We start from the raw sequence: 24,965 nt of genomic DNA, 5'->3' as shown, positions 1-24,965 counted from the left end.
CAGGGAAGTCACTTCAGTTGTATCTTTTGTTTCTTCCTCTTCAATTCTGTTAATGTTCATGATGTGCAATGATAGCTTTAAAATATCATGGTGCTCTTTGAAACGTGAGAAGGTACCTTGTTACCTTGACCAGTTTGGAATGAAAACCGTTCTTCAATTTAGATTTTTAAATCAAAGATAAAAGATTATAAAGAATCAAGGCCAATGCACCTGGTTGAGGAAATCAGGATTGGCTCATTAATGGTCAGTTTTGCCAGCATTTATCAAGTGCCTACTGTGCTAGTGATGAGTGAATCAAAGACAATAAGACATGACCCCTCCCTGCACCTGAGAGGTTAAAAACCCAGTATGGTCTACTGCAAGGGTTGACAGCTCTGTGCAACACTATCATTGGTTCGTTGCAAACAAGGGTACGTGCAATGTACTTATCTGAAATTTTAGAAAGTGCATATGTGAGGCGATCCATGAGAATAGACATTAAAAAGTCCATCCCAATTCTAAACTGATAGTTTAGACAGTGCTTCTTGGTGCACACCAATTCTTGGGCTTCCCCTTGGTTTCTCCTGAATCAGATTATCTGGGACTGGGCCCTAAGAATATGCACTTTCCTGTGATTCTAACACACTTCCATTGTTTCCTTAGAGAAAAGTCATCCTTCACAGCAATAATTTCTCATCCAAGGGTGAAACGGTCTTCAGTGATGGGTCATTATTTTTGTGTCTTTCACATTGTTTCAGAAACTGGTCTGAGAATGGTTATGAGGGATGCTTAGAGAACTAGTTCACTGTTTATCTTTGAGTCTTTCACTCAGTTTTCTCTAACACTTATAAATGGTTTAGCCAAACGTGAAGAAAACAAAACAGGCAGGTGAGCAAGTGCTGGCTAAGACCATTCCCTGAGGAAAGGGTGGCTGGTGGAGACTTCGTTCTGAAGGCCATACCCAGAATCCCAAAGTTCTCCACTCCCCTGAGGACATTCCCTAATAACACTGCTCCTGTAATGGCTTTCACTATAATGATATACACAAACAGTCAAAAATGAAACCCTCATTAATGTAATGAAACTATTTCTTAATAAGGCTCTCTGATGCTGAGTTTAAAGCACTAAGTTATTGAAAAGACAAAACCATGAGTTAGCTTTGCTTGAAGTTAGAATGTGAAATTTTCATGGTATGTGTCTCTCATTCTTAGCTTCTATGACGAGCCTTGCCAAACCTGTTTCTATGGAAACAGACATTAAATCTGTGAAAATACTAGAGAAGCTACAATCGAGATGTTCTTGTAAATTTTCATTTGCGGTCCTTTGCCAGGTGACGCCCCCCCCAGATGCAAAATGGGCACAGGTGGACCTTCTAAAGATGACTTGCTATCAGGGAAAAATTACAAGGGCTTCTAGGAAACCCTGTTTCTCTTCCTCCCTTTATTTTCCTATCCTCTTCTTTTTTCCCTCCTTTCTTTGTTCATTCATTCCTTTTATTTATTCAATCAACAAGCATAATTGAGTGCCTATATGTGGTTAAATCTAGACTTTATTCCCATCTTATATGGGTCAGATAGATGTCTTTAGGAGACAAAACCAACCGGGATACTGTCTTCGAGTATATCTGGGGAGCATGTCAGTTAAACACACTGATAGAAGGGCAGGGTTGTTGTCTCTGCATCCCAACCATCCAAAGCATGATGGCTCAGTGCACATCTAAGAATGATGATGCCTGAATAGAATGGTTGGAGCTGCAACAGAACGCTGACAGACTCTTGTATGGGGAGATGTTGGAGAGTTGGGGTAGCTGAGAAACATAAAAGGCATCCCTCCTTTCCCTTTAAGTAGAGAAACCACAGGTACATGGTTTGTGGTACATCATGGACATCTACCAGGGGTTCAGAAACCAGGGCCTAAAACAGAAATAGACAAAATAACCAGTGTGCCAAAGACAAACAATAAATGGAGATCAGCTTTCTTCCAGACAGGCTTGAATATCTTTCATGGGATGAAACAAAAAGTTTAATAAGCAACAGCCCTTACCCAATAGGTGGGTTCATTGCTGTCTTAGAGGAAAAAAGAGAACCCCTGAGTAGACAGAATTTTGGTTTCTATGTCAACTGGGTGGTTTCCAAAGTTCCTATATCAAATGTAAAAACTGGGTGGTTTCTTTGAATAAAACACACAGTGGGCATTAACTTGGTCATGTTTTAATTATCTGAGTACAGCCTGTAAACAAGGTCACCCATATAAACCTTTACAATGGTTCATCTGGGAGTTAAAAAGGAATAGGAATATGAAAAAGGATCCATCCTATAGAATATAGAGAAATGTAACTAATTTTGGAAATGTTTTAAAAATCTAAGATAATGGCAAGCATTGATAACTTATCATAAAGGTTGTCATGGGCATATTCTAATAGGAATTGAGCAAGAAATTTCTATCCACCTCTACACCCCACCATAGCCGACGTCCTAACTCCTGGAATCAAGCTTTAATTAAAAAAATAAGAAATAGGAGGCTAGATTAGAAACTAAATTTAGGAAGACATTTTAAAGTACCGGCATACTTCATGCTTCCGGACTCTGTGGCCAAAACAAAGGCTGTTACCCCTCACTAAGCAAGAGAGCAGAATACAGGGTAAGATCAGAAGATGCCATCTTCTAGAATTAAAATCAAGAAGGATCATAATAAAATGGATGAAACTCTTCATCTGCAGAATTCTTCCTAGAAGCAACTCTGTAGAAGAAAGTTTTGAAAATGTTTCTGATAAAAACATATCTTCCTGTTTATCCGAGACTCCAAGGTGCCTCTCTTAGCCAGCACCTGTAACATGACTAATGCAAGCAATCTTAGAGCCATAACATTTATATATAATGGACTATTTTGATGACTGAGATGAAATATTGAAAGAGTCCGAGAGCTAAGAAATCTCCAGCATTCTTTCAGTGCTGTCCAGGGGAAAGATGTTCTGATTCTTGATGACCGGTCTTGCTTATTTAAAGACAAATATCCCTAGAGTGGAAAAGGGCATCTAACTCATCAGTTAGAGTTAGATGAATTTAGACATCCTTTAAAGGATATTTTGATATCTCAATCCTTTGTTTATCAAGCTATATCATGTCTTTTGCCTGCATTATTCTCTTTCTGGAGAGTTCTGTCTCATTCTCCATTCCCCCAACTTTTTCCCCTTTTTCAAAGCTCCACTCAAATGTACGTTTTCATACAACCTTCTCTTATCCCCCAATTCTGCTGAGTTCTTTGCATTTATATTATAATGGCAAATTCTGTTTTCTGTGATAGATCGTGCTCCATTAGACTGTAAGCCCTTTGCTGTGTACTTATATTTTGATTCACGTTTTAAAAAAGCTTAAATGTATGCGTCAAACCCTTTGCTACGTGCTTGCTTGTATATTTGTTCAGTTCTCACTGTGTCCCTCACGTGCTTGTACTGCCTCTGGCCCATTATGAATCCTCCCTTACTTCACGTTGCTATTTTGTACAGCCATCTGAAGATATTGCCCTGCCAGGAAGGAGACTCCCAGGCCAGTGAATGGGTCCAGGAAAATGGGTATATATTACCTATGTATTAAATAAGTCAGCTTACTGGAATTTGACTCATGTAAGTCAACTTCCCAGAGTGTGATTATTCCTGGGCAAAGCAGGGGAAAAATCTGAACTTGCAAAGTTGATGTCTGGACTGTAGAATGTGGAGACCTTACTGATGTCCAGCTGCAATGGTGAGATTCTGCCTGGGAGACCCATGAGGCCTCTAAGAGACACATTACCTGCCTTCTCATAATGAGTTAAAAAAAAAAAAAAAAAAGCAGCCAATGGAAAGCTACCCTGAGATGCTATGTAGATTCTGACATGAGAGAACTGGGCTTAGGAGTGGGACGATTGTCCCACACTTTCCAAATAGGTCTTAAAAATCTCAAACTAAAACTCACCATCTGGTGGGGAAAAAATTCCACATCTTTCTTACAGACCCTACTAATTAGGCATTTATAATAACCACAACATGATTGGTATTAAGTAGAAAAATAAAAGTAGTTATTTTACATAAATGTTAGGCTTTCATAGAGTATGGGGAAAGCAATCTAAAAATAGCTTTCTGAAACCAAGTGCACAAGGAAATAAGTTTCTTAAAGATGCTTTCAGCCTCTGACTCTAGAAATTAATTTTTGGATAGGCATTATCTATTATATAACTTGGGCTTAAGAGGAAGTATATATTTTTTTGTTTTCTCTGGGAACTCATCCGGTGAGGGAATAAACAGATGATTATATATGTGAAAAGATAATACATGTAAAGGTTGTGGAAGACTCCAAGCAGGGCAAATACCTAATCCTTGGAGAAAAGGGAGAAATCGAGAAGGCTTCCTGAGCCTGGCAGCTTCCACTCCTTCTTGGAACACAGTCACCATGCTCTGAGGAGCCCAGGGCTCCTTGGAGGAGAGGAGACCCGAGACACTCAGTGTCTGTCCCCAGCTCAGCTCCCAGCCGACAGCCAGCGTCAACCACCAGCCATGTGAGCTCTCCATGGCAGATGTCCAGTTCAGAAAAGCCTCCAGATTGTCGACTAGAGGCCCAGCCAACAACACATGGAGCAGGAAATCACCCAGTGGAGCCCAAGTCAACCCACGGAGTTGGAAAGATAATAAAATGCTGGTTGTTTCCAAATTAAAAAAAAAAAAAAAAAAGAAGGCTTCCTGGAGGAGGTGGTGCCGAAAGAATAGTAGAAATTAGCCCAGCAAGGAGATGAGAAGGCATTTGCAGCAGAAGATGCAAAAATTAAGGTGAAATGACGTGGGAATTAGGGGCAGTTTATTGTAACTGGAGAAGAAAATGTGAGGCAAAGTATGGTGGGAGATGAAATGGAAGTGTGGATGGGGACCATACTTACAGGGCCTTGTGTCTCTCACTGAAGAATCTATAATCCATCGGCAGCAAAGTCATTCAAGCGTTTCCAACAAGAGAGTGATTTAGTTAAACCTTTATTTCATAGGGTGACTTTGGTGACAAGGTGGAGACTGAGGGCAAAAACCAAACAAAAAAACCCAAAACCCTGTGGACAGGGAAATGTGTGCAGTATCACAGGACACATGATGGGGCTGAATGAAAGGAGAGAAGGCTGATGTATGAAACAACTAGCAAGTAAAAACCAAAAAACCAAAGGACTAAATTGCTTAGATGTGGAGGTGAGGAAGGGGAGGAATTTTGGGTATCGAGTGACTGAGCAGATATTAATGCCATGTTCTAAGATAGAGATCTCAGGAGGAGGAATGGCAGACGATGAGCACAGCTTTTGATCTGGTAAGACTGGGGTTCCCGTGGGCCTTCTGGCTAGAAGCACTCAGCACATATAGTTGGATGCAGGAGTCTGAAGCCCTGGCGAGCACTGTGGGTTGGAATACAGATTTGTTAGTTCCTCAGTATTCTGCTAAGAGCTGAATCCATGGAAATGGAAAGGACCCAGCAAAAGCAAGGAGGAGAAAAAATGAGAAGGTAGAGAATAGATCTCTAGAGAACACTACCATATAAGGAATAAGAGAAAAAGGAGCTTACAAAAGCAACAGATCAGAGAGGGAGGAGAAGATGATGAGGAAGGAGACAGTTTTGAAGAGGAGACATCAATACACACAAATAAATGCATAGAAGAATAGTAGGTAAGGTATGACATGTATAAATAAAATTTGGATCAAGATAGTATCCAAGCACGTGTCCATGTGTCTATACTCCCTCCTAAAATTCCATTTAGTGATTAAAAAAGATAAAGCACATTGATCAGAATAAATTATAACAACCCAAGAAAATGTCAGCTCGTTAGTATTTCACAAATGATGGAGGAATCTCTGGAAGGCAGCAGATGGGACCTGGTTTAGAGAGAAGTAGAAGTTGAAGAAAGGGCCAAAATGAAAGAAAAAACTGCAGCAGAGGTCAGCAGGGTCTGGAGGGCACAGCTTGAAATGCAAGCCCAGAGTCGAAGGATATACCAGTAGAAGGGGACTGAGGGGGCTTTGCTTGGCAAGACTCCCTCCTCTCTTGCTTGTGCTCTACCTTGAATGGTCACAGAGAGGTTCAGGGTCTGCACAGTACCTGTGGGTGCTGGTCTGGAGAGACAGGGAGCGATGAAGGGCAAGTTCACTTTTATTCCCTATAGTTGGAGCCGTTTGACTTTCTCACATTGAGGATGTATTCATGTATTACCTGAGTACATTATTAAAATAGAAACAATCTTTTGGATTTAATTGGGAATCAGGAAGGTTTTGGTGACCTTGAAGAACAGTAAAAAGGAGGGAGGTCAAAGCTGGATGGTGCTTGGAGGTATAAACGAGAGGTGACAAAATGGAGCAAATGAGTAGAATCTTCAAAGGGAATTAAATCAGAGGGAGGGAGATGGAGAGAAGCCAAGAAAGATTCTTCTGGGAGGGATAGGAGGTAGAGACAAAGTACAGAAGAACCTGCGTCTTCATGGGATACCCATTTGGAAGTTGAGAACTGAAAGTGGAATTGGCACGTGGGAGTAGAAACAGAAAACGAGTTGCGCCTGATGGCCCCTTCTTAGGGCAAAAGGGAATAAGATGGTCTGCTTAGAGAATGGTACCCGGGGTTGATAAGAAGACTTGAATAGGAAAAAGACTTGAAAAAATCCACTAAGGACGAAGCAAAGGATTGATAGCAATGAGAGTCGAGGCAAGGTTGCAAACCACAGATAAGTGGTGTCCGATTCACAGCATGTGACTTTCTCCAGGAGCGCTTGGTTACAGAACGCAGCAACAGTAAAGTCTGGTTGTGCAGGGTTGGCGTTTTGTTAGGCCACTGAAAGAACAGGTACCAGGGCACAAAGGGTGCGGGTGATAACAGATTGATCAGATGATCTGCTATCGCTCCTGACTTAGTGAAGATTCCTACCTGCGGGCCCAAAAGGGATGGATAGATTTGGAGCAAGTATATGCCTCCAGAGCTTGTGAGTTTCTGACACAGTCCAAGGGCAGGAGGGGGCGATATGTGGATGCTAGTCCTCTGCTTTAAGTGGCCAGAAGCAATAGGAGTCCCAGCCCTGTGCTTCCTCCTCTAACTTCTCCTCCTTGGAAGAATGATGAACCAAAAGCCAAGAAACTCAGTCTATGACGAAGGTCAAATTAACAGAGGATAAAGCGATTCTTTTTCATTGGGTCATTTCTTAATTTTGCCCACCAGTTTCCCGTGGCCACGGAGAGTGTATGCTACTAAGCGCTGTTTTATTCAGCACATAGTCCCATGGCTACGGCTAGAGTCTGCCCTGCAGAGAGAAGTCAGCTGTCACTCTGGAAGGTTCTGAGCTGCCCAGGCCAGTAAACCTCCTCTTACCCATGGGACAGTGTCCTGAAGGACAACCAAGGACACATCCTCCAAGAGCACAGTCTTTGTCGTGATGTTATGTTCTTAAGTATGAGACGAGGTGGTCTGGTGGGGGAGATGTCCCGAAATTCCCTGCACCCGTGTACAGAAAGAGACAGGACCGCTGCACTCAGGGGTCAAGAGAAGGCAGTGGGCTGAGTGGCGGCCCTGCAGAGGCTTTGTTTCAGGGCAGTGACAGTGACAGCTGGCTCCTTGGCAGCTCTCTGGCGCTGAAGCACCCTAGGGAAGGCCAGCAGCCCCTCTCGCCAAGGCCGTGAGCATCCCTGCTCCTGGACACCAACCTGTTCCCTTGCAGGCTGCGGCAGTGCCCAGAGCTCCTTCCTGGACCTCTGATGCGCTAATGCGTTGTGGCAGGGACAAAAAAGATGGGGAAAAAGGGGAGGCGATTTTACTTCACCCAGGAGAGAAATTAGAAGATAGAAGAAACTGAGGGAAAGGCGAGTTAGACTAATTCTTCCCAAGTTTCTTTTTGTATCTTGGTAGATGCTCACCTACAATGTGATCTCTTAAGCAGTGGGAGAGAGAACAGGTAACCCAAGTCCTTTCCTGTCCTGGTTGCATGATGAGTATCTGAAACCCAGTTCCTAGGCTGACTCCTGGCAGTAAGGGACTCGGGCATAAACCTTGTAAGGTCCTAGAGGAGAGACGCCCAAGTGGGCTCCGCAGATATATTTGTTTCTGACGGTGGAGTTAGGGATGTCGCCCACTCTAAAGGGCAACAGAACACCATCTGGTTTTGAGCCCATTTTATTCAGCCAATTTATTTTGTGTTTTTCCAAGCCATTTTTTTTCCCCAGAAGATATGTTATGATAGGAATACTCAACATACATATTTCACTATCATTCCTTTTGGACCTAAACATGCATTCAAAATGTTTTAAGCCTAAGTGCTAAAATTTTAGGTTTTATTTGTTTATATACTTTCACTTTATTCCATATAGAATTTGAGGCTGCTTACAAACCACAAAAAATAAACAAGACCAAAAATATAGTACACAGGTATGCCAGGAAAAAGGTCTAGAAAGTTGACTTAAAAAGTTACATGCAGCTCTAATAAAATTTTCTTTTCTGGGACTAGATAGAAGCTCATTCCTAAAAAACTCAAAGAAGCAAATGAAAATGGTCAGGAAAAGTCTGAAAGAAAGCAATGAAGGAATACTAGATTTAAGAGATAATAAAAGCCATATTACATATCCTCAATTAAAAATATACTGCAAGTGAATGAACAGACTGATCAATAGAACATAAAGTCCAGAAATAAACCCAAATACATACATGGGAACTGAGTATACTAAAGGTGACATATCAAATCAGTGGGGGAAATAAGGGGTATAATAAGTAGCTGTGTAGAAATAATAAAATTAAACCACAGGTTAAATTCTGGATGGGTCAAAGACTTAAATGCATAAAACAAAACCATAAAAATAATGGAAGAGAATATGGAAGAATTCCTCTTATAATTTTGTAGTGGGAAAGGCAATTTTAGTAATGATTCAAAACTCAGAAGCTGTAAAGGAGAAAAGAACATTTATAGATAAAATTATATAAAAATAAAAGTCTATGTGGGGGGAAAGAAAACCACTATAAACAATGGCAAGTGACAACACACTGGGAATACATAGATAAATAGTGAAAATACAGACAAAAAGTTAATTCTTCTATTTTATGTTAGGAAAAGTCCAAGAACCTTACAGAAAGGAGTTCAAATGATGTTGTAAGCTCTTAACATTTATGAGACAAATGCTGTATTTATTTAATCATTAAAGCAACCTCACAATATACGTACTGTTATTATCATTTATTCATCAGGAACTGAAGGTGCAGAGAGGTTAAGTAACTTGCCCAAGGTTACACAGCTTATGGGGACAGAGCCAGATATTTGGCTCCAGGCTTTTGCTTATAACCACCAAATTCTACAGCAAAAACAATAAGCAGCCAACCATAGAAAACATAATATAAATTTGCTCATAAACATGAAAAGATCCTCAGAAATACTATATGATCAGATAAATACAATTTAAAACTATAGTGACATATATCATTTTCACTGTCCCTCAAACCTGCCTTATTCAACCGCACTGTCTAGGGAGGTAGGTTTTTTGACCTGCCTGAAGGCATGAGGTTGGACCCAGTGATCTAAGCATTTGGTTTCGGGTTCTATGTGTGGTGTCCCAGTTTGTGAAGGCAAAGGACAAAATAAATGGACACAGCTTGTCTCTTCTTTTATAAAAGTAATAGTGCATAAAATGCAAGGTCATGCTTAGCCTTGAGGAAAAAAAAATCTTATTTACACTCATGAGACTTCAAAATTACTCTATGAGCTGCAAATATATTTCTGCAATGAAATGAGCACAAGAAAAAAATTAAATCGGTGTCTTTGCTTGCTTGTCAGCATATGACAATGTGAAAATAGTCATTTTCACATTTTCTATCTAATATATACTTTAACCTGCTAAAGATGGTCAAGGAATAAATAGCATCTACTTTCTTTTCTCACATGGCATTAGCAAGGCAATCCTCATGAGGAAAAGGTTTGCTCCTTTTATATATTGTAGTTGAAGTCACGGTTTCCCCTGATCAAGGGAATTGGGTTTATGAAGGCAAAATGAAAAAAAATCCAGAGAACCTCAGGATCATTCTTAATCTAATGCTTCCATCTTTACTCTTATCACTTCTTTGCTCAGAGAAGCTCACAAATAGAAAACTCAGTTGATTTGTAATTATGTTCATTTTCCTCAGAGTTAGATAGAAGCCTTGGCAAAAATAAAACGACCAAGCCGGTTGCAGTAAGGAGGGGAAAGACGAGGCTAATTTCAGAAATTCCTAGTGCAAGAAAACTTGAGTAGTCTATAATGTGGTTGCCAAGGTTGCCATCTGTTAGATCCTCCCAAACTTTGAGGGTGAGCCATCTCCTCCATAGAGCCCTCCCTCCCATGATGCAGGTGTAACTGTTTCATTCTTGATCATCTAAAGCACTTTCATCATCATCATACTTGTGGCAAAACTATACAGAAATATATAAGGGAAAAATATAACAATCCTATCATTCTTTCTAATTTTACCTTTTTTATATTGTATACATTTCTTTTAAAATTTTTATTGGAGTGTAGTTGATTTACAATGTTGTGTTAGTTTCAGGAGTATGGTAGGTCCTTATTAGTTATCTATTTTATATGTAGTAGTGTGTATATGTCAGTCCCAATTTATCCCTCCCCATCCCTTACCCCCTGATAACCATAAGTTTATTCTCTACATCTGTAACACTGTTTCTGTTTTGTAGATAAGTTCGTTGGTACCCTTTTTTAGATTCCACATATAAGCGATATCATATGGTATTTGTCTTTCTCTGTCTGACTTGCTTCACTCAGTATGACAATCTCTGGGTCCATCCATGTTGCTGCAAATGGCATTGTTTCATTCTTTCTTATGGCTAATTTTACCTTCTTGACAAGCGTGAAGTCTTTCAGTAGTTTCTCAGTGCTAATATGTAAATGTCTCCATATATTATTACTATTATCTTACCCGAATGGGCCCAGGCCATGCATACCACCCTGAAACTTATTTTTTTTTGCACTTAACATTCCTCTGGTTGAATATCATAACCCCAACTCGATATTTTTAAGAGCTGCAAAATATTCCATAATTTAGATAAAAATAATACATTCAGCCATGACCTAGCCCTTCCACTTTTCTGCTGTTTCCCCAAATTCCCATAGATTCTTACGTGTACTTTTGTTTTTCTGTAGAACAGATTCTCTCAAGTGGGGTTGGTAGGTCAAATTTTAATATTGAATAACTTCTGCTAGATTGTCCAAGAACAAACAATTCAAATTCACACAAACAGAATCTGAGTACATAGGGCACCATATCCAAAACTGCAGTGGGTGTTTTCACTCATTTTAATGTTGCCAGTTAGATGGGTGAAAGTAGTATTGCGTTATTGTTTTAAATTACATTTCCATGACTGTAAAAAGGCTGAGCATTTTTCATGAGCTTTGTCCATTTTAACTTTCTGTGAATTGCCTGTTCATTTAGTTTACCTATTTCTCTGTTGGGTTGCTTGTCTTTTCATTTTTTATCAAAATGTGCGTGCTCTTTGTATGTTAAGGGTAGCAACCCTGAGTCTGTTATTCACAGACATTGAAATTTTTCTTTTGACTTTGTTTATATTGATTTTAGCCACATAAAATGTACTATTTCTAGTGTAGTCAGCTATGTCTATATCAATCTTTATGGTTTCTGCATTTTTTGACTTGTTTAAAAAAGATCTATTGTGCCACTAGGTTATTTTAAAATTATAGAAAAACCTATGAATTGGGACTCAGGGTGAATGAGGAAATAAAACAATTTAGTGGGGTTATTTATTTTATATATAATAATAGAAATATCAGTGTAATGATTATTTGGGATGAGACTATAATCATGAAAGGAATGGAAAAGCCAAGTAGAAATTCAAACTAACTGGAATGGGGCGAGGGAAATGAAGAAAACATTGTGTAAGTCAGCAAACATGAAACAGGGAAGAAAATGAACTATTACAAAGAAAGATACATGATGAATGTAAAATGGGAGGAATAAAACCAATTATGTCAGTTGTCACAGTAAATGTAGACAGGCTGACTTTTGTTATCAAAAGGCAGAGACTGTCAGATTTTATTTTAAAAAATCCATCTGTAAGTTACTTGTGAAAATATATTTATTAAACAAAAGAACAAAGATATTAAGAATGAAGAGTTGAGAAAAGATAGACTGGAAAGATTCAAACGAGGAGGAGGAGGTATGGAATACTAGTGTCAAATAAAGCAAAATTCAAGGCCCCAAACTGTGTCTCAGCGGGGATTGGGAGATCAAAAATTGGAATTAGGGCTGTCTAAGCAGTCAGGATTTCAGGGGTTAGGATTCCGGAGTGAAGGGAAGAGAAAAAAAGTAAGGTAATAGTATGAGCCTCCTTTCCCTTTAAGGCATTTACCAACTTGTGAGAAGAACAGATCTGCAGAGGTTGAGTAAAGACATATACACACTACTCTATAGAAGGGAAGTCTACTCAATTCTCTGTAATGACCTATATGGGTAAAGAATCTAAAAAAGTGTGGATATGGATAACTGATTGACTTTTTAATTAATTAATTAATTTATTTATTTTTGCCTGTGTTGGGTCTTTGCTGTGTGCGGGCTTTCTCTAGTTGTGGCAAGCGGGGGCTACTGTTGTGGTGCGCGGGCTTCTCATTGTGGTGGCTTCTCTTGTTGAGGAGCATGGGCTCTAGGCACGTGGGCTTCAGTAGTTGTGGCATGCGGGCTCAGTAGTTGTGGCTCGCGGGCTCAGTAGTTGTGGCTCGCGGGCTCTAAAGTCCAGGCTCAGTAGTTGTGGTGCACAGGCTTAGTTGCTCCACGGCATGTGGAATCTTCCCGGACCAGGGCTCGAACCGGTGTCCCCTGCATTGGCAGGCGGATTCTTAACCACTGCACCACCAGGGAAGCCCCTGATTCACTTTGCTGTACAGCAGAAACTAACATGACATTGTAAATCAACTATACTCTCAATTAAAAAATTAAAAAAAGAGTTAGCAGCAGCCTTATAGTGCTGAGGAGACAAAAACTGGAGTTGAAAAAAAAAAACAAAAAAAAACTGGAGTTGAGGGCTCTTCAAAATGGAGAACACCTTGGTTCTCCATCTGAGGTCATGCAGGAATATATCCCAGGTGTAAGGGCAAACTGAAAACAGACCAGTGGTTACAAAAACTCAGCCTAAACCTGGCTTAATCCCTGATTGGATTTAGGGGACCTATTCTAACTGCCTGCTAAAGTTAAAGGACCCCTGTCTGAAGACTGAGAACATCAGTGGAGTATCCACATTTTTTTTCCCCAATGTCAGTGTTTAATAAAATTACCAGGCTTACCAGCTGACAGAACCAAGCAGAAAAAGACCCCAGCAAATAGAAATTCCCAGGTAACTAAGATACCTAGATACCTGTGATTAGTATTTAAGAAAATAGATGAAAACATGGAGGGTTATTCCAGAGAACCAGAATCTATAAAAAGAATCAAGTGGCAATTCTAAAACTAAACATGCAGTACCAAATTAAAAATAAAGTATATAGGCTTAAATAGCAAATTAGAAGTAGCCGGTGAGAGGATTAATAACCCAGGAGAAGAAAAGTCAGTAAAATTATCCAGACTAAAGTAAGAATTGAAAAAAGGTGAAAAATGTAGATAAGCATTTAAGAGTCATAAACATGGGTAAAAGTTCTACCATACAAGAAATTGGAGTCTAAGAAGTGGGTCGGGGAAGGGAGAGAGAATGGGGCAGAAGCAATATTTGAAAAGATAACGGCCAAGAGTTCTCCCCAAGTGACAAAAGGCATTGAGCTACAAACTTAAGAATCAGTACAAACACCATGTAGGTTAAGACCAGAACTAACCCACATCTAGGCACATCATAGTAAAATTGCTAAAATACAAAGAAAAAATCCTAAAGCAGCAGAGGGTGGTAAGAGACGGTAGTTTCTCAGGCAGCAGTCCCCAAACATTTTGGCACCAGGAACCAGTTTCATGGAAGACAGTATTTCCACGGATGGGGAAAGGGGGGGCGGGGATGGTGCAGGCGGTAATGCGAACGATGGGGAGTGGCAGGTGAAGCTTCCCTTGCTCCCCGCCCGCCGCTCACCTCCTGCTGTGTGGCCCGGTTCCTAACAGGCTGCAGACCGGTACTGGTCTATGGCCCGGGTGTTGGGGACCCCCCCTGTTCTAAGGAACAACAATAAGTCTGACAGCAGAGTTCTCACAAAGAAGCAATATAAGCTAGAACTTCAGAATGTTACCCATAAATTGCTGAAAAAAGATAGCTGCCAAATTTGAAATCTGTACCGAACAAAAATATGCTTAAAATGAAGGCAAAATAAAAATGTTATAAAAAGTTTTTTGTTATAAAAATAACAAAATTGAGTTAAATATTCTAAGGTTTTGGCATCATTTAAGAAGAGATAAGGGGCTTCCCTGGTGGCACAGTGGTTAAGAATCCGCCTGACAATTCAGGGGACACAGGTTCGAGCCCTGGTCCAGGAAGATCCCACATGCCGCGGAGCAACTAAGCCTGTGCGCCACAACTACTGAGCCTGAGCTCTAGAGCCCGCGTGCCACAGCTACTGAAGCCCGCACACCTAGAGCCCGTGCTCCGCAACAAGAGAAGCCACTGCAATAAGAAGCCTGCGCACCTCAATGAAGAGTAACCCCCGCTCGCTGCAACTAAAGAAAGCCTGCATGCAGCAATGAAGACCCAACACAGCCACAAATAAATAAATAAATAAATAAATAAACAAACAAACGTGATACAAGTAATTTGTATTAGCCTCTTTTAGGTCAAAAATGAATGCTGTAATCACTAAAAGGATTTAAAAGAATGGGATAACTAACAAGCTTATAAAGGGGAATAATGAATTAACAATTCTTGATTAGTCTAAAAGAAGGCAAGGATGGAGAGAATCTGGAATATAGAATAAATGGGAAATAAAAAAATTGTAAGAGGGTAAATTTAAAGCCCAATATATCTGGGTTACATTAAATGTAAATGAATGAAATATTCCAATTAAAAGACAGATTGGGGACTTCCCTGGTGGCACAGTGGTTAAGAATCTGCCTGCCAATGCAGGCGACACAGGTTTGAGCCCTGGTCCGGGAAGATGCCACATGCTGTGGAGCAACTAAGCCCGTGTGCCACAACTACTGAGCCTGGGCTCTAGAGCCCATGAACCACAACTACTGAAGCTCTTGTGCCTAGAGTCCATGCTCTGCACAAGAGAAGCCACTGTAATGAGAAGCCCCTGCTCGCCACAACTAGAAAAAACCCATGCACAGCAACGAAGACCCAACACAGCCAAAAATAAATTTATAAAAAAAAATGGCAATCTTCAAAAAACAAGTTTAAATAAAAAAAGACAGATTGACTAGATAAAAACAAAACAACTTTATATGCTTCTTACAAGCAATGTACTTAATATTAAGTCAGAAAGGAGTTTGACAGTATATAGGACGGAATAGGATATACCCAGAAAATGACAACGTAAAAAAACTGGCATAGCTATACTAATATCAGATGAAGCAGACTTTAAAACAAATAGCCTCACATTTAATAATGATAAAAGAATCAATACAAAAGATAACTTAAACTTTGTATGCAGCTAATGACCCAAAACAATGTAGAAAATGTAAATGAAAAATCTTGAAGAGGTTTGTGATATAATTAAAGACACCATTTGAAAAGGCACCAGGACGAGAAAGATTTGAACTAAATTCTATATAACCTTTAAAGTACATTCCTACTAAATATTTCAAGACCTTAGGGGAAAATCAGAACCCTCCCAAATTTAATAAGGCTACGAAAAGAAACCTTATAAGAATAATAAACCAACTAACAAAGTCATAGAAATCCAATTTCGCTCATGAATACATTCCAGGCATGCAAGGGCAGTTTAATATTAAAATCTACAAAGAAAATGAAATACATCAAGAAATTGAAGGGGAAGATCTGATATCAATAGATACTGAAAGGGCTCTAATAATTGGTAGAAGAAAACATGTTAGACCATATACAAAAATTCTAGCCTAAGGATTTAAATGTACAACAACAAAAAAACAACAATGGAAAGAGAAACACTAGAAAAACAATTCGGGAGGATATTTATGCTAAGTCCCTTCACTAGAACAGACATTATTATTTTTTACCTTTACTAACTCCTCAGACACACATCTCACAGACTTGTGGTATAGAGCCTACGTAACTTCAGTGTTCCTTATGTCTTCCTATCTGCCTTCCCCGACCACATGGTCAGAGATCTCTGAATGCATACCTTAGTATATTCAGTGCCAAGCACATGGTAGCTATGCAGTAAAAGTTTGGCCAAATGGGTGATGACCCCTGACCATCACCCCACAACTATTCATTCCAGCCTGCCTGCCTCCTGGGGTGATGGCTGAAAGGAGCAGGAAGCAGACTGTCTTACTGGGCAGTAGTAAGGGTATAGGCTTTCAAATAGGATTGACCCAGGGTGATTCCTGGTTATGAGCTATGTCATCCTGTGCAACTTATTTCTCTGCAGCTTATTTTCCATAAGGTGCTTTGAACACGACTGTGTCTCTGGTCGTTGCTCAGAAACAGCCCTTACTACTAGTGCTATTATTAAGCTTGACTAAGGCAGGGAAAGGGGTGGCATTGCGGCTGAGGGTAAAAGATTGGGTGACTCTCCCCGCGTCTGTCTCACCAATGGGACAGTGTCCAGGGGTAAAGCTAAGTAAATTTGTCAATAGCTCGGCTCGCTTCCTTCACGTTATTCTTGCCCCTCTAATTGCATTTCCCTCAGCAACTGTCGATCTCAGTCCTCAACCCTGGCTGCACCTCAGAGTCACCAGGCCCTGCCATGGACCGATGAAATCAGGACTCTCCCCAGGGCTTTTATGTGCAGCTGGGGTTGAGAACCACTAGTCCTTCATTCTCTTGATCCTCGTAGGAGGAGTCCAAGATTGCACAGGCCCAGAAACTACAAGCATATTTTGGGAGCGACATCTGTTTCCCAGGAAGGAACTTATTAAGTTCATCAGTACAAGCAGGGTTTGGAGTCCTTGATGTCAAGCCTCCACCAAATCCCATAGTTCCTTGTGTTAGTAGATACTGGCACCCATGTGGCCGTAAGCAGGCACATCGTTCCCACTTGGCAACTTTAAAACAAATCCCAGGGAATTTTTGGTTATGAACCAAGCCCGCTTAGGGGACAGGTACAATTGATTTAGCTGCCTGGGAGCTATTCCTTTAGCTTCCACTACCTGGGCTTTCCTGGCTGTTAGGTGTGTGAGAGAAGATCAATACTGGCAACAGATGAAGGTGTGTAATCAACCTAAGTGAAGTGGGTTGAAATCCTCTGGCATGTTTTATCATAAGAGGAAGAGGAAGGTTGCAGAAGTGCTGGGTACTCTATGAGCAAGTCCTGCCACCATCCTCTTTCCTCACTTTCTTTCTCCCTCTGAGTTATGGCACCTGGTACCTTCTCTATCCCCCAGAAGCTGTGTATTCTCCAGTATGGGGCTCTGTATTCTTATACTGACCACAAGTCCAGTGATTATAAACATTGAGGTCTCTGGGGAAACTCAAGATTTAGGAATTTAGAAACTTGAACTGAGTGAATTTGAAAGTGTGAGATGGGGAAAATTTTTGGAGGTGGCCATGGCACAGTTATTCTCGCGTTTGGCTCTATTGGTGTATATGTTTTTACCTGTGCAAAGAAATACAAATTTATGTTGTCAGCCAGTGACATTAACAGATTTTTCTTTCCTAAAGCAAATCTAATAATTACTATAACATGTCTTGCAACAAGTGAAACAGTACATTCAGGAATGTCAGGGTTCAGTGCAACAAAACAGGACAAGTCTACTTAGAAGGCATGAACCGTCATTTCAAATGAGATTCCAAAATACCGTTCCTACTTACCTACTGATATAGTCCAAACAGCAATTATTTTCAGAAATGCCTTAGTTCTGGAGTTGAATCGGCTGTGATGGATGGGGTTCTGGATGGCAACATAGCGATCCAGGGAGATGGCGCAGAGGTGCATGATGGAGGCGGTGGAGAAGAGCACATCCAGGTAAATCCAGACGGCACAGAGCTTGCTAGGCAGAGGCCACCGGTACCCTATGATGCAGAAGGTTAGCATCAGTTAGTGACCTTGAACTTCTCTGGTGTGTGGAATTTACCCTGCTTTGAACAGTTTCCATCTTGGGAAAAGGCACAGGTAACAGCAAAGGGCAACACAAGATATTAATATTTTTAATATTTCACAAAAAGCCTGATGGCAACTGTACTTAACTACAGTAAGACTTCACTGGCTGATCACAAGGTTTGAAAACTTCTTGTGGCTGGAATCATGCTGGTGTGTTGTAAACTCAGGTTGTGCCTCCCTGGGGTTTCTCTCGTTCTGTCTCCTCTGCCTAACAAAATCTACCTCTTTTTTGTTTTTGATGACTTAGGTCAGGAGCTATGAGGTACTATGGGTTCCTCTATCGAAGCACCTCTTGCAGTGTACTGTCATTATTTATTCACATATCTTTCACAGATTGTAGGTTGCCTGAGGTTAGGCCATCTCTCGGCCATTATTACAACTGCTCAGTCTTGCACAGTGATGGCATTTAGTGGTCTCTCAAAAATGCTACTGGTGTGAATGAAGAAATGGTTAAAAATCCAGATTGGGAATTTCTTTGTGAAAATGAAAAATAATTACCTAATAATACTTTGGGGGTTAAACTCAAACTTGGGGGGTGTGGGGTGAAAATGAAGATAGTGGTAAAGAAAAGCATGGTATTCTTGTCCTGAGAACTGTTTCAGGGCAGTGGTGCTCAAACTTTAACGAGTCTCAGAATCTCCGAGATGGTTTCTTAAAACGGGACTGCTGGACCCCATCTCCAGGGGGTTCTGATTCTGAAAGTGTGCAGTGAAGCAGGAAGATTTGCTTTTCTAACAACTTCCCATCTGGTACGGATGCTGCTGGCCCAGGGACCACACTTGGGCAACTGCTGCCCAGGGCAGTGGTTCTCACCCAGGGCTGCACATTAGAATCAGCTGGACAGCTTTTCTGTAGGTCCTGATGCCCAGCAGGGTGGGTGGAGGGCGCCCCAAACATTAAAGTGATTTAAAGCTACCCGGAGAATTCCACTGTGAGACGCACTGCAGGACGTCACCTGCTTCACTAGGAAGGCAGGGTATGCCTTCTGGACACACAGTCTCCCGTTTCGGTTTGTTTTAGCGGAAGATCAAACGGTTATATAAACCTTAATTAGTTTTGATGACAATATAAGCCATGGTGTTAAATCTGTGCACAGGTGAGAAGGAAAATGATGAAGACCACCTTTCTTTCACGGCATTCTGGACCCACAGAGCTGAACGAACTCTCTAGTCACAAACATACTCTCTACCAAAATGCCACCACCGATGTTTAGAAAAGTAAAGGGTGCAGGATACAAGTCGGACTTGGTGCCTTTCACGCCATTTGCAGAGAGCTTGAGCTAAAAGGAGAGACTTTTCTTAGCAGCGCCTGGGGGGAAGCCATGCTTTGCCTGGTCGGAACTGATGTTGACCCTGGGAGGAGTTTTCTCTGCAAGGAGGCAGCCGCGGGCCGTAGTTTGGGTTTCCGTGGTGGGGATAAGGAGGGGGCATTTCCTCACCCACCCAGCGGTGTCCGGAGGACCAGTCCAGGGACAGGGGCATCTCTGGGCAGGAACCAGCTGTGCGCGGAGCGGTGGCCGCCAGGGGGCGCCGTTGCACCCCGAGCCGGAGGCTCCGGGCAGATCTCGGCTTCCTAACCCGGCTGGCCGGTGCCCGTCCCCACGGGCCGCTCGGGGGTCCACCTGCCGCTCGGAGGTTCCCCCGCCTTCCCCCCACCGGGCTTTTGGTTCCCGGACAGGCCCTCTGAGAGTCATCTCCCACTCCTGGAGTTTGCCTTCAACGCAGCGGGGTTTTAGGAAGCGGGAACCTCTCCAGGATGTCTGGGAAATGACAGGCGAATTTAATCAAATCATCCTGGTGTGACATTGTGAGTGGTCAAGCGGAGGCTGGCCTTGCAAAGAGCTCTATCGACCCTGTGCAAACCGGCGCGCCTGCGCTCCTTTGCTCACCTCCTTCCTCCTCCATATTCCTTGGGGCTGGGTTGATTTTTTTTTTTTTTTTAACCCTTAAGACTTGGCCAGAACATCCCTTCTAAAAGACAGCGCTCATAACTTGTTTCTAGCTCTGGGTGACTGCTGGTGTGCCTGTATCAGCAGTCTGAAGATTCTCTGCCCCCTTTTAAAGAGAGAAATCTAGCTGTATTACTCATAATTTGTAAAGAATATCACATTCTGCTTCCCGCTGAAGCCATCCCAGTGTTTGCCTACTTGCTGAGAGGTCTGACTCTTTCAAACTCTATTGAGAAGAAAGCAAGATTAATCTCTTCCCATGTGTTTCCCACCCTCCTCCAAACCAGACGGGAGGAGTTTAAGCCTAGGCATTTTTAAAGAGTTGAGGTTATAATTCCAAAGGTACACTTCCAAATTAGCTTCTCCGGGCAGGGAACAATTTAAAACTGGTGTAATTCATTTATTCTAATGGAGACTCCATATTTTAACAGTAAACCCACTGCACCACTAATGTTCTCTCTGCAGATGTTCCAAGGTAATTGGGAAGGTTTTACCCCTTCATTAGAAGTGCTGAAAACAGTGTGACAAAGATAAAACTGTCCTGTCTTGAGGGCTGGAGTATTTGGTTGAGAACATAAAGGAGCGAAAACCAAGTGGATTCAGAACGACAGATGTCATTGCTTTATGACTGTATTGGGACCTTTATAATTCTACATAAAATGTACATGTTTTTCAGCACAACACCTTCTCTCCCTGCGTAAAATACACACGTTTCAAAGCACAAAACTCTCCAGTGATCACACATAACAGGTTGTCTGATTTCTTAAAATGTGAGATCTCATTTTAAAAGTACAATTTTAAGTAGTATAACATGGTAGACCCTCCTGTATAAACAAAGCCTTGCGCTTAGTTTGCCCCGTGAGCCCTGACTCATCTGCTAATGACATGCACATGCTTTGTTACCAGTGTGGGTACAGCTGGGAAACTAACGCCACTCACCATAAAGGATGGTTAATGTGGACACGGGCATGACAAGGAAACCCAGCAGCATATCAGCTATGGCAAGTGACATCAGGAAATAGTTGGTGGCATTCTGCAGCTTTTTCTCTAGGGACACTGCCATGATGACAAGTATGTTTCCAGCAATGGTTAGAATAATCACTACAGTTGTCAACAAAGCAGACCAGTTCTTTTCCTGGAGATGAAGTAAGGAGAAGCAGGGTGGTGACAGGCAGCCCTCACAGGAAAGGTTGGTTCGATTTTCTGAGTCCACTGTCCAGTTAAATGCATCCGAAGTGTTAGCTTCTCCGGAGTTAAAGTCATTGTTGTAGAGCCTTGTGTCATCATTTAATTGCATTAAGGAGTTCGTAGTTGAGCTCAAAGAAGTGTTTTCTTCACAGAGAATATCCATCTCTAAGCTGGAACTTGTAGCAGATGAAGTGCCGAAAAACTGAGTTACAGGCTCTGCTCACCATTCAGCTTTATGTCCCCATGCTCTGTCACACTGAGGCTGGCGTACGTGCTGGGCTCCTTTGGTTGGCTCTTTTCCTCCCATTATTACAATCGTAGTTAAAGAACTGCGGTGGCTTCCTTATACTTCCTTCCTTCACAATTTCAGTAGAATCCTTTGTCTGATTTCATTTTTTTCTCCAAAGCAAGGGCAAAAAAGCAGAATGAACTTTTAACATAGAGGTTGCTGAGTTTTCTTAGCAGTCAGGGAGAAAAATGTGATCCTGGCCAAAAAAGAAAAGTTTTGTAACCCCCGGGAATCTCTCTTAGCTCTGTCTCATTCAGTTGGTTTTGCTGATCATTACTCGTTGAGCCACAGCAGCATTAAAACAGCAAGCAATCCAAAACAGTGGGGCTGTAGACACTCTACCCTGGCAGTCAATTAAAAATACATCCAGGGTTAATTCCATAGTAATTGGATGTACTTTGGGATATAGTTCTCCGTCGGTCTTAGGCTGAATCGCCACGGCTGCCGGCAGCAATGTCAGCTTGTATCATGTGGCTTCGTTAATCAAAGAAAGAAAAAGTCTTCAGCAAAGATCAGCAGACAACTTTCCACTCTAGAAATTCTCATTGAAACGACTGCATTTCGGCCAAGCAGCCTTTCAAGCCAGCAAGAAAATTATACGGCAATAAAACACAGCAGCCTGAGAGCGCTACAACTTACATAGGTCTTCGGGGTCCACACGGTAGACACACTTGGCTGTTGTGTGACTCGCTGCATCTCTCGTGGCGATTAAGCCGGCAGAAAGCCCCTTGTCCCTGAGCGTCCACCAGCATCATAGTAATTCGATTTCTGTTTTGCTGACTTCAAAAACTGCCTGGGAGAGTCGAGCCAGTTCCAGCGCTGCAAGGTCCGCGGCGGCTCCCTCTGTCCCCGCCTGGCTGGGTCCCTCCCTCCCTCCCTCCCGCGGGGCTCGCCTGGGCCGGGCGCGCGGTGAGACATCGTCCCCAGCCCCTCTCAAAGTCGCACAGAAGACATCGCAGGGCACAAAGTAGGCAGAGGCGCCTGCACACGGGCGCTCGTGGTCTCCCCGGGAAGGGACTTGCTGCCCGGCCGCCTCGTTCACTCCGGCAGCCCTCCCTCTATCTGTGTGTCATAAACTGCAAGGTAGCGACAGCCAGGGAGGGCGGACCAGACGGGCTTTTTTTTTTTTTCCTTCCCTCTTTTTGCTACATATTAACAGTGGGAAGTTTTCCATTGTTTTTAAAAAAGAGAGAAACGGGAGAAATCGCCCTTTGTACAGATCCCTAAGGCAGGTAAGCCCCACTGTGACGTTTTCTAGGGTGAAGGGTGAAGAAAGAATGTAAATAAAGCCAGAGAATGGTATATTCTAGGAGCATCGGTGCTTCCACGCAGAGCCCGCCGAGCTTGTGCCTCAAGTGGAATTGTTGACATCGGTGACTTGGGCTCAGAGTGGCCGAGCAGATTTTTGGTGATAACGCTGATAAACTATCAGTACTGTTTATTATCAAATACATACATCATTCAACTAGCTTATTTTCTTCGGCAGAGATATACCCCCTAGAAGTAATTCAATACCTCACATGTGGAGGAGAATAAGTTGGTTTCTCCAGAGGTAACACTAAGGACAACCAGCTTTACTTCTAAGAAAGCTCCTTCTCAGATTTTTAAAGAAGGCAGATATGTCAGGGGCTGTGTGTGTGTGTGTGTGTGTGTGTGTGTGTGTGTATCTTCTTATTTTTACAGGTGGGAAAATGGATTCTTTCCTGAATAGTTGATGTTTTCTAGGTTTCTGTCCCTCTTCTTATTCTTTACGCTTTCCCGAGACAAATTAACCTCCTCCCATGCCTTCAACATGTTTTTGGCCAAATCTGTACCTTCACGGTGGATTATTTTCCTCAGCTCCCAACCTAAATATCTAGCTGCCCAGCAGGCCCTTCTGTCTTTAGCCTAGGTAGACCTTGACCTTAGCATCTTTTTTTTTTTTCCCTCCCATCCCGCTGCCCACCTCTCAGTGCTTATTTCTACCCATTCACTTGGTTAAGGAATCACCATCTCTTTCCACATCTATTCCCTCGTTCTCACGGCCTGATCTTAAGAAGTCTCCAGTGCCACCTCTGTGTACGTATTTCTCAAATCTCTTCTCCAGCCCCCAGCTCTCACTTCTTTGGTTAAAGGCGGCTGCATCATTGTCTCTTGGGCTAGAGCATGAGTTCCCCCCTCACTGCTCCTCTGCCTCCCGAGTAGGGGTGGGGTGGGTGAGGGTAAGGGGTGATCGCCGCGTGTTGTAGACCCAGCAGCTGAGAGAGCACAGGTTTTGGGGTTAGAGTTTCCCTAGTTTTGAACCACAGCTCTGTAACTCATAAGCAGCAGAACCCCGGACAATCTAGTTGCTCCCTCTGATTGTAATGAAGCTGAAATGCGATAACGAGTAGAAATATGTAGCCCATGTCTGGCTGCTCTTGAAGAATGTTAGCCATTTTAATTCTTATGAATATTCTTATTGATATTACTAAAAACCACGGCAGTTTGTGTTTGCATTCCTTCAGTCTCTGTAGGGCACGTGGATTCTGTCTTTGCCCGTCCCCACTGCTCCCACTTTTCAGGCCTGGACCCCTGTAACTCTCCCACCAGCAGCCTACATGCAGATGAACTTGCCGGTTTCTGAGGATTTTTAAGCATTGGTACTTGCAGTTTCCTGTGTCTGGAATACTCTTACTACCCCCCCCCCCCTTTTTGTGTCCATTTGGCAAATTCCTAGTCAGCTTTCAAGGCTCAGTTCCAGTGTTACGTCCCCTGAGAATCCCAGCCCACCACTTACCACCTGTGTGACCTTGATTAAGCTGCTTAACCTCTCTGGGCTGTGATTTCCTCATCTGTAAATAGGGAATAATAGCAATACCTACCTCAGCGGACTGATTTGAGGGTTAAATAAACTTACGTATATGCTTGGCACCTTTTACACCCTCAGGAAAGGTTAATTGTTATTGTTGTTGAGCTTACTGTTAGATAGCTTTCTGTGGCACTCCTTCCCTGTGTAGGCAGAGACTATAGCACCTTCTACAGTCTTCTATGTGAACACTTCTCACACTGTATGTAAGCCCCATGAGGGCAAAGACTATGTTATTGTTGTTCAAGGTGGGGCATATAGTTGGTGCCTAGATATGTTTGAATGAATGAATGATTTATAATTACCTGTTTACATGTGTGTCATCTTTATTAGATGGTGAACTTCTTGTTCATCTCTATACCATCAATACCAAACATGGTGTCCCTTAATGTGATGTCCTTGGTAGATGCATTTTGAAGGAATATATGAATTGATTGTTAGTATACATTAAAAAGCAGACTCAGGGAGACACCTCTAAATACTTTTTAATTATTTTGTCCAATGGGATACTAAACTTTATTTTTAAAAAAGGCAAAGGAAACAACAAGGTCCTACTGTATAGCATAAG

The 24,965-nt window shown here is 42.1% G+C and overlaps 1 protein-coding gene and 1 long non-coding RNA gene across 2 annotated transcripts in view; one reads left to right on the top strand and one right to left on the bottom strand.

Moving 5' to 3' along the window:
* Nucleotides 1-21,596, bottom strand: part of HTR2A (5-hydroxytryptamine receptor 2A) — a 58,041-nt gene extending 36,445 nt beyond the window's left edge. Inside the window, exons 1-2 of the mRNA XM_059902807.1 lie at nucleotides 21,033-21,596; nucleotides 17,857-18,057 (exon numbers count right to left, since the gene is read on the bottom strand). Coding sequence (XP_059758790.1) covers nucleotides 17,857-18,057; nucleotides 21,033-21,444 — 613 coding nt within the window. The 5' untranslated portion in view covers nucleotides 21,445-21,596. The remainder of the gene's footprint in view (nucleotides 1-17,856; nucleotides 18,058-21,032) is intronic.
* Nucleotides 1-24,965, top strand: part of LOC132352590 (uncharacterized) — a 426,053-nt gene that overhangs the window by 66,457 nt on the left and 334,631 nt on the right. The gene's annotated exons all lie outside the window — the stretch shown is intronic.

The sequence above is a fragment of the Balaenoptera ricei genome, chromosome 18 (assembly GCF_028023285.1).
Source record: "Balaenoptera ricei isolate mBalRic1 chromosome 18, mBalRic1.hap2, whole genome shotgun sequence".
Lineage (NCBI taxonomy): Eukaryota > Metazoa > Chordata > Mammalia > Artiodactyla > Balaenopteridae > Balaenoptera > Balaenoptera ricei.
Note: the sequence above shows the minus strand (reverse complement) of the source record. Positions and strands in the feature narration are given on the sequence as shown.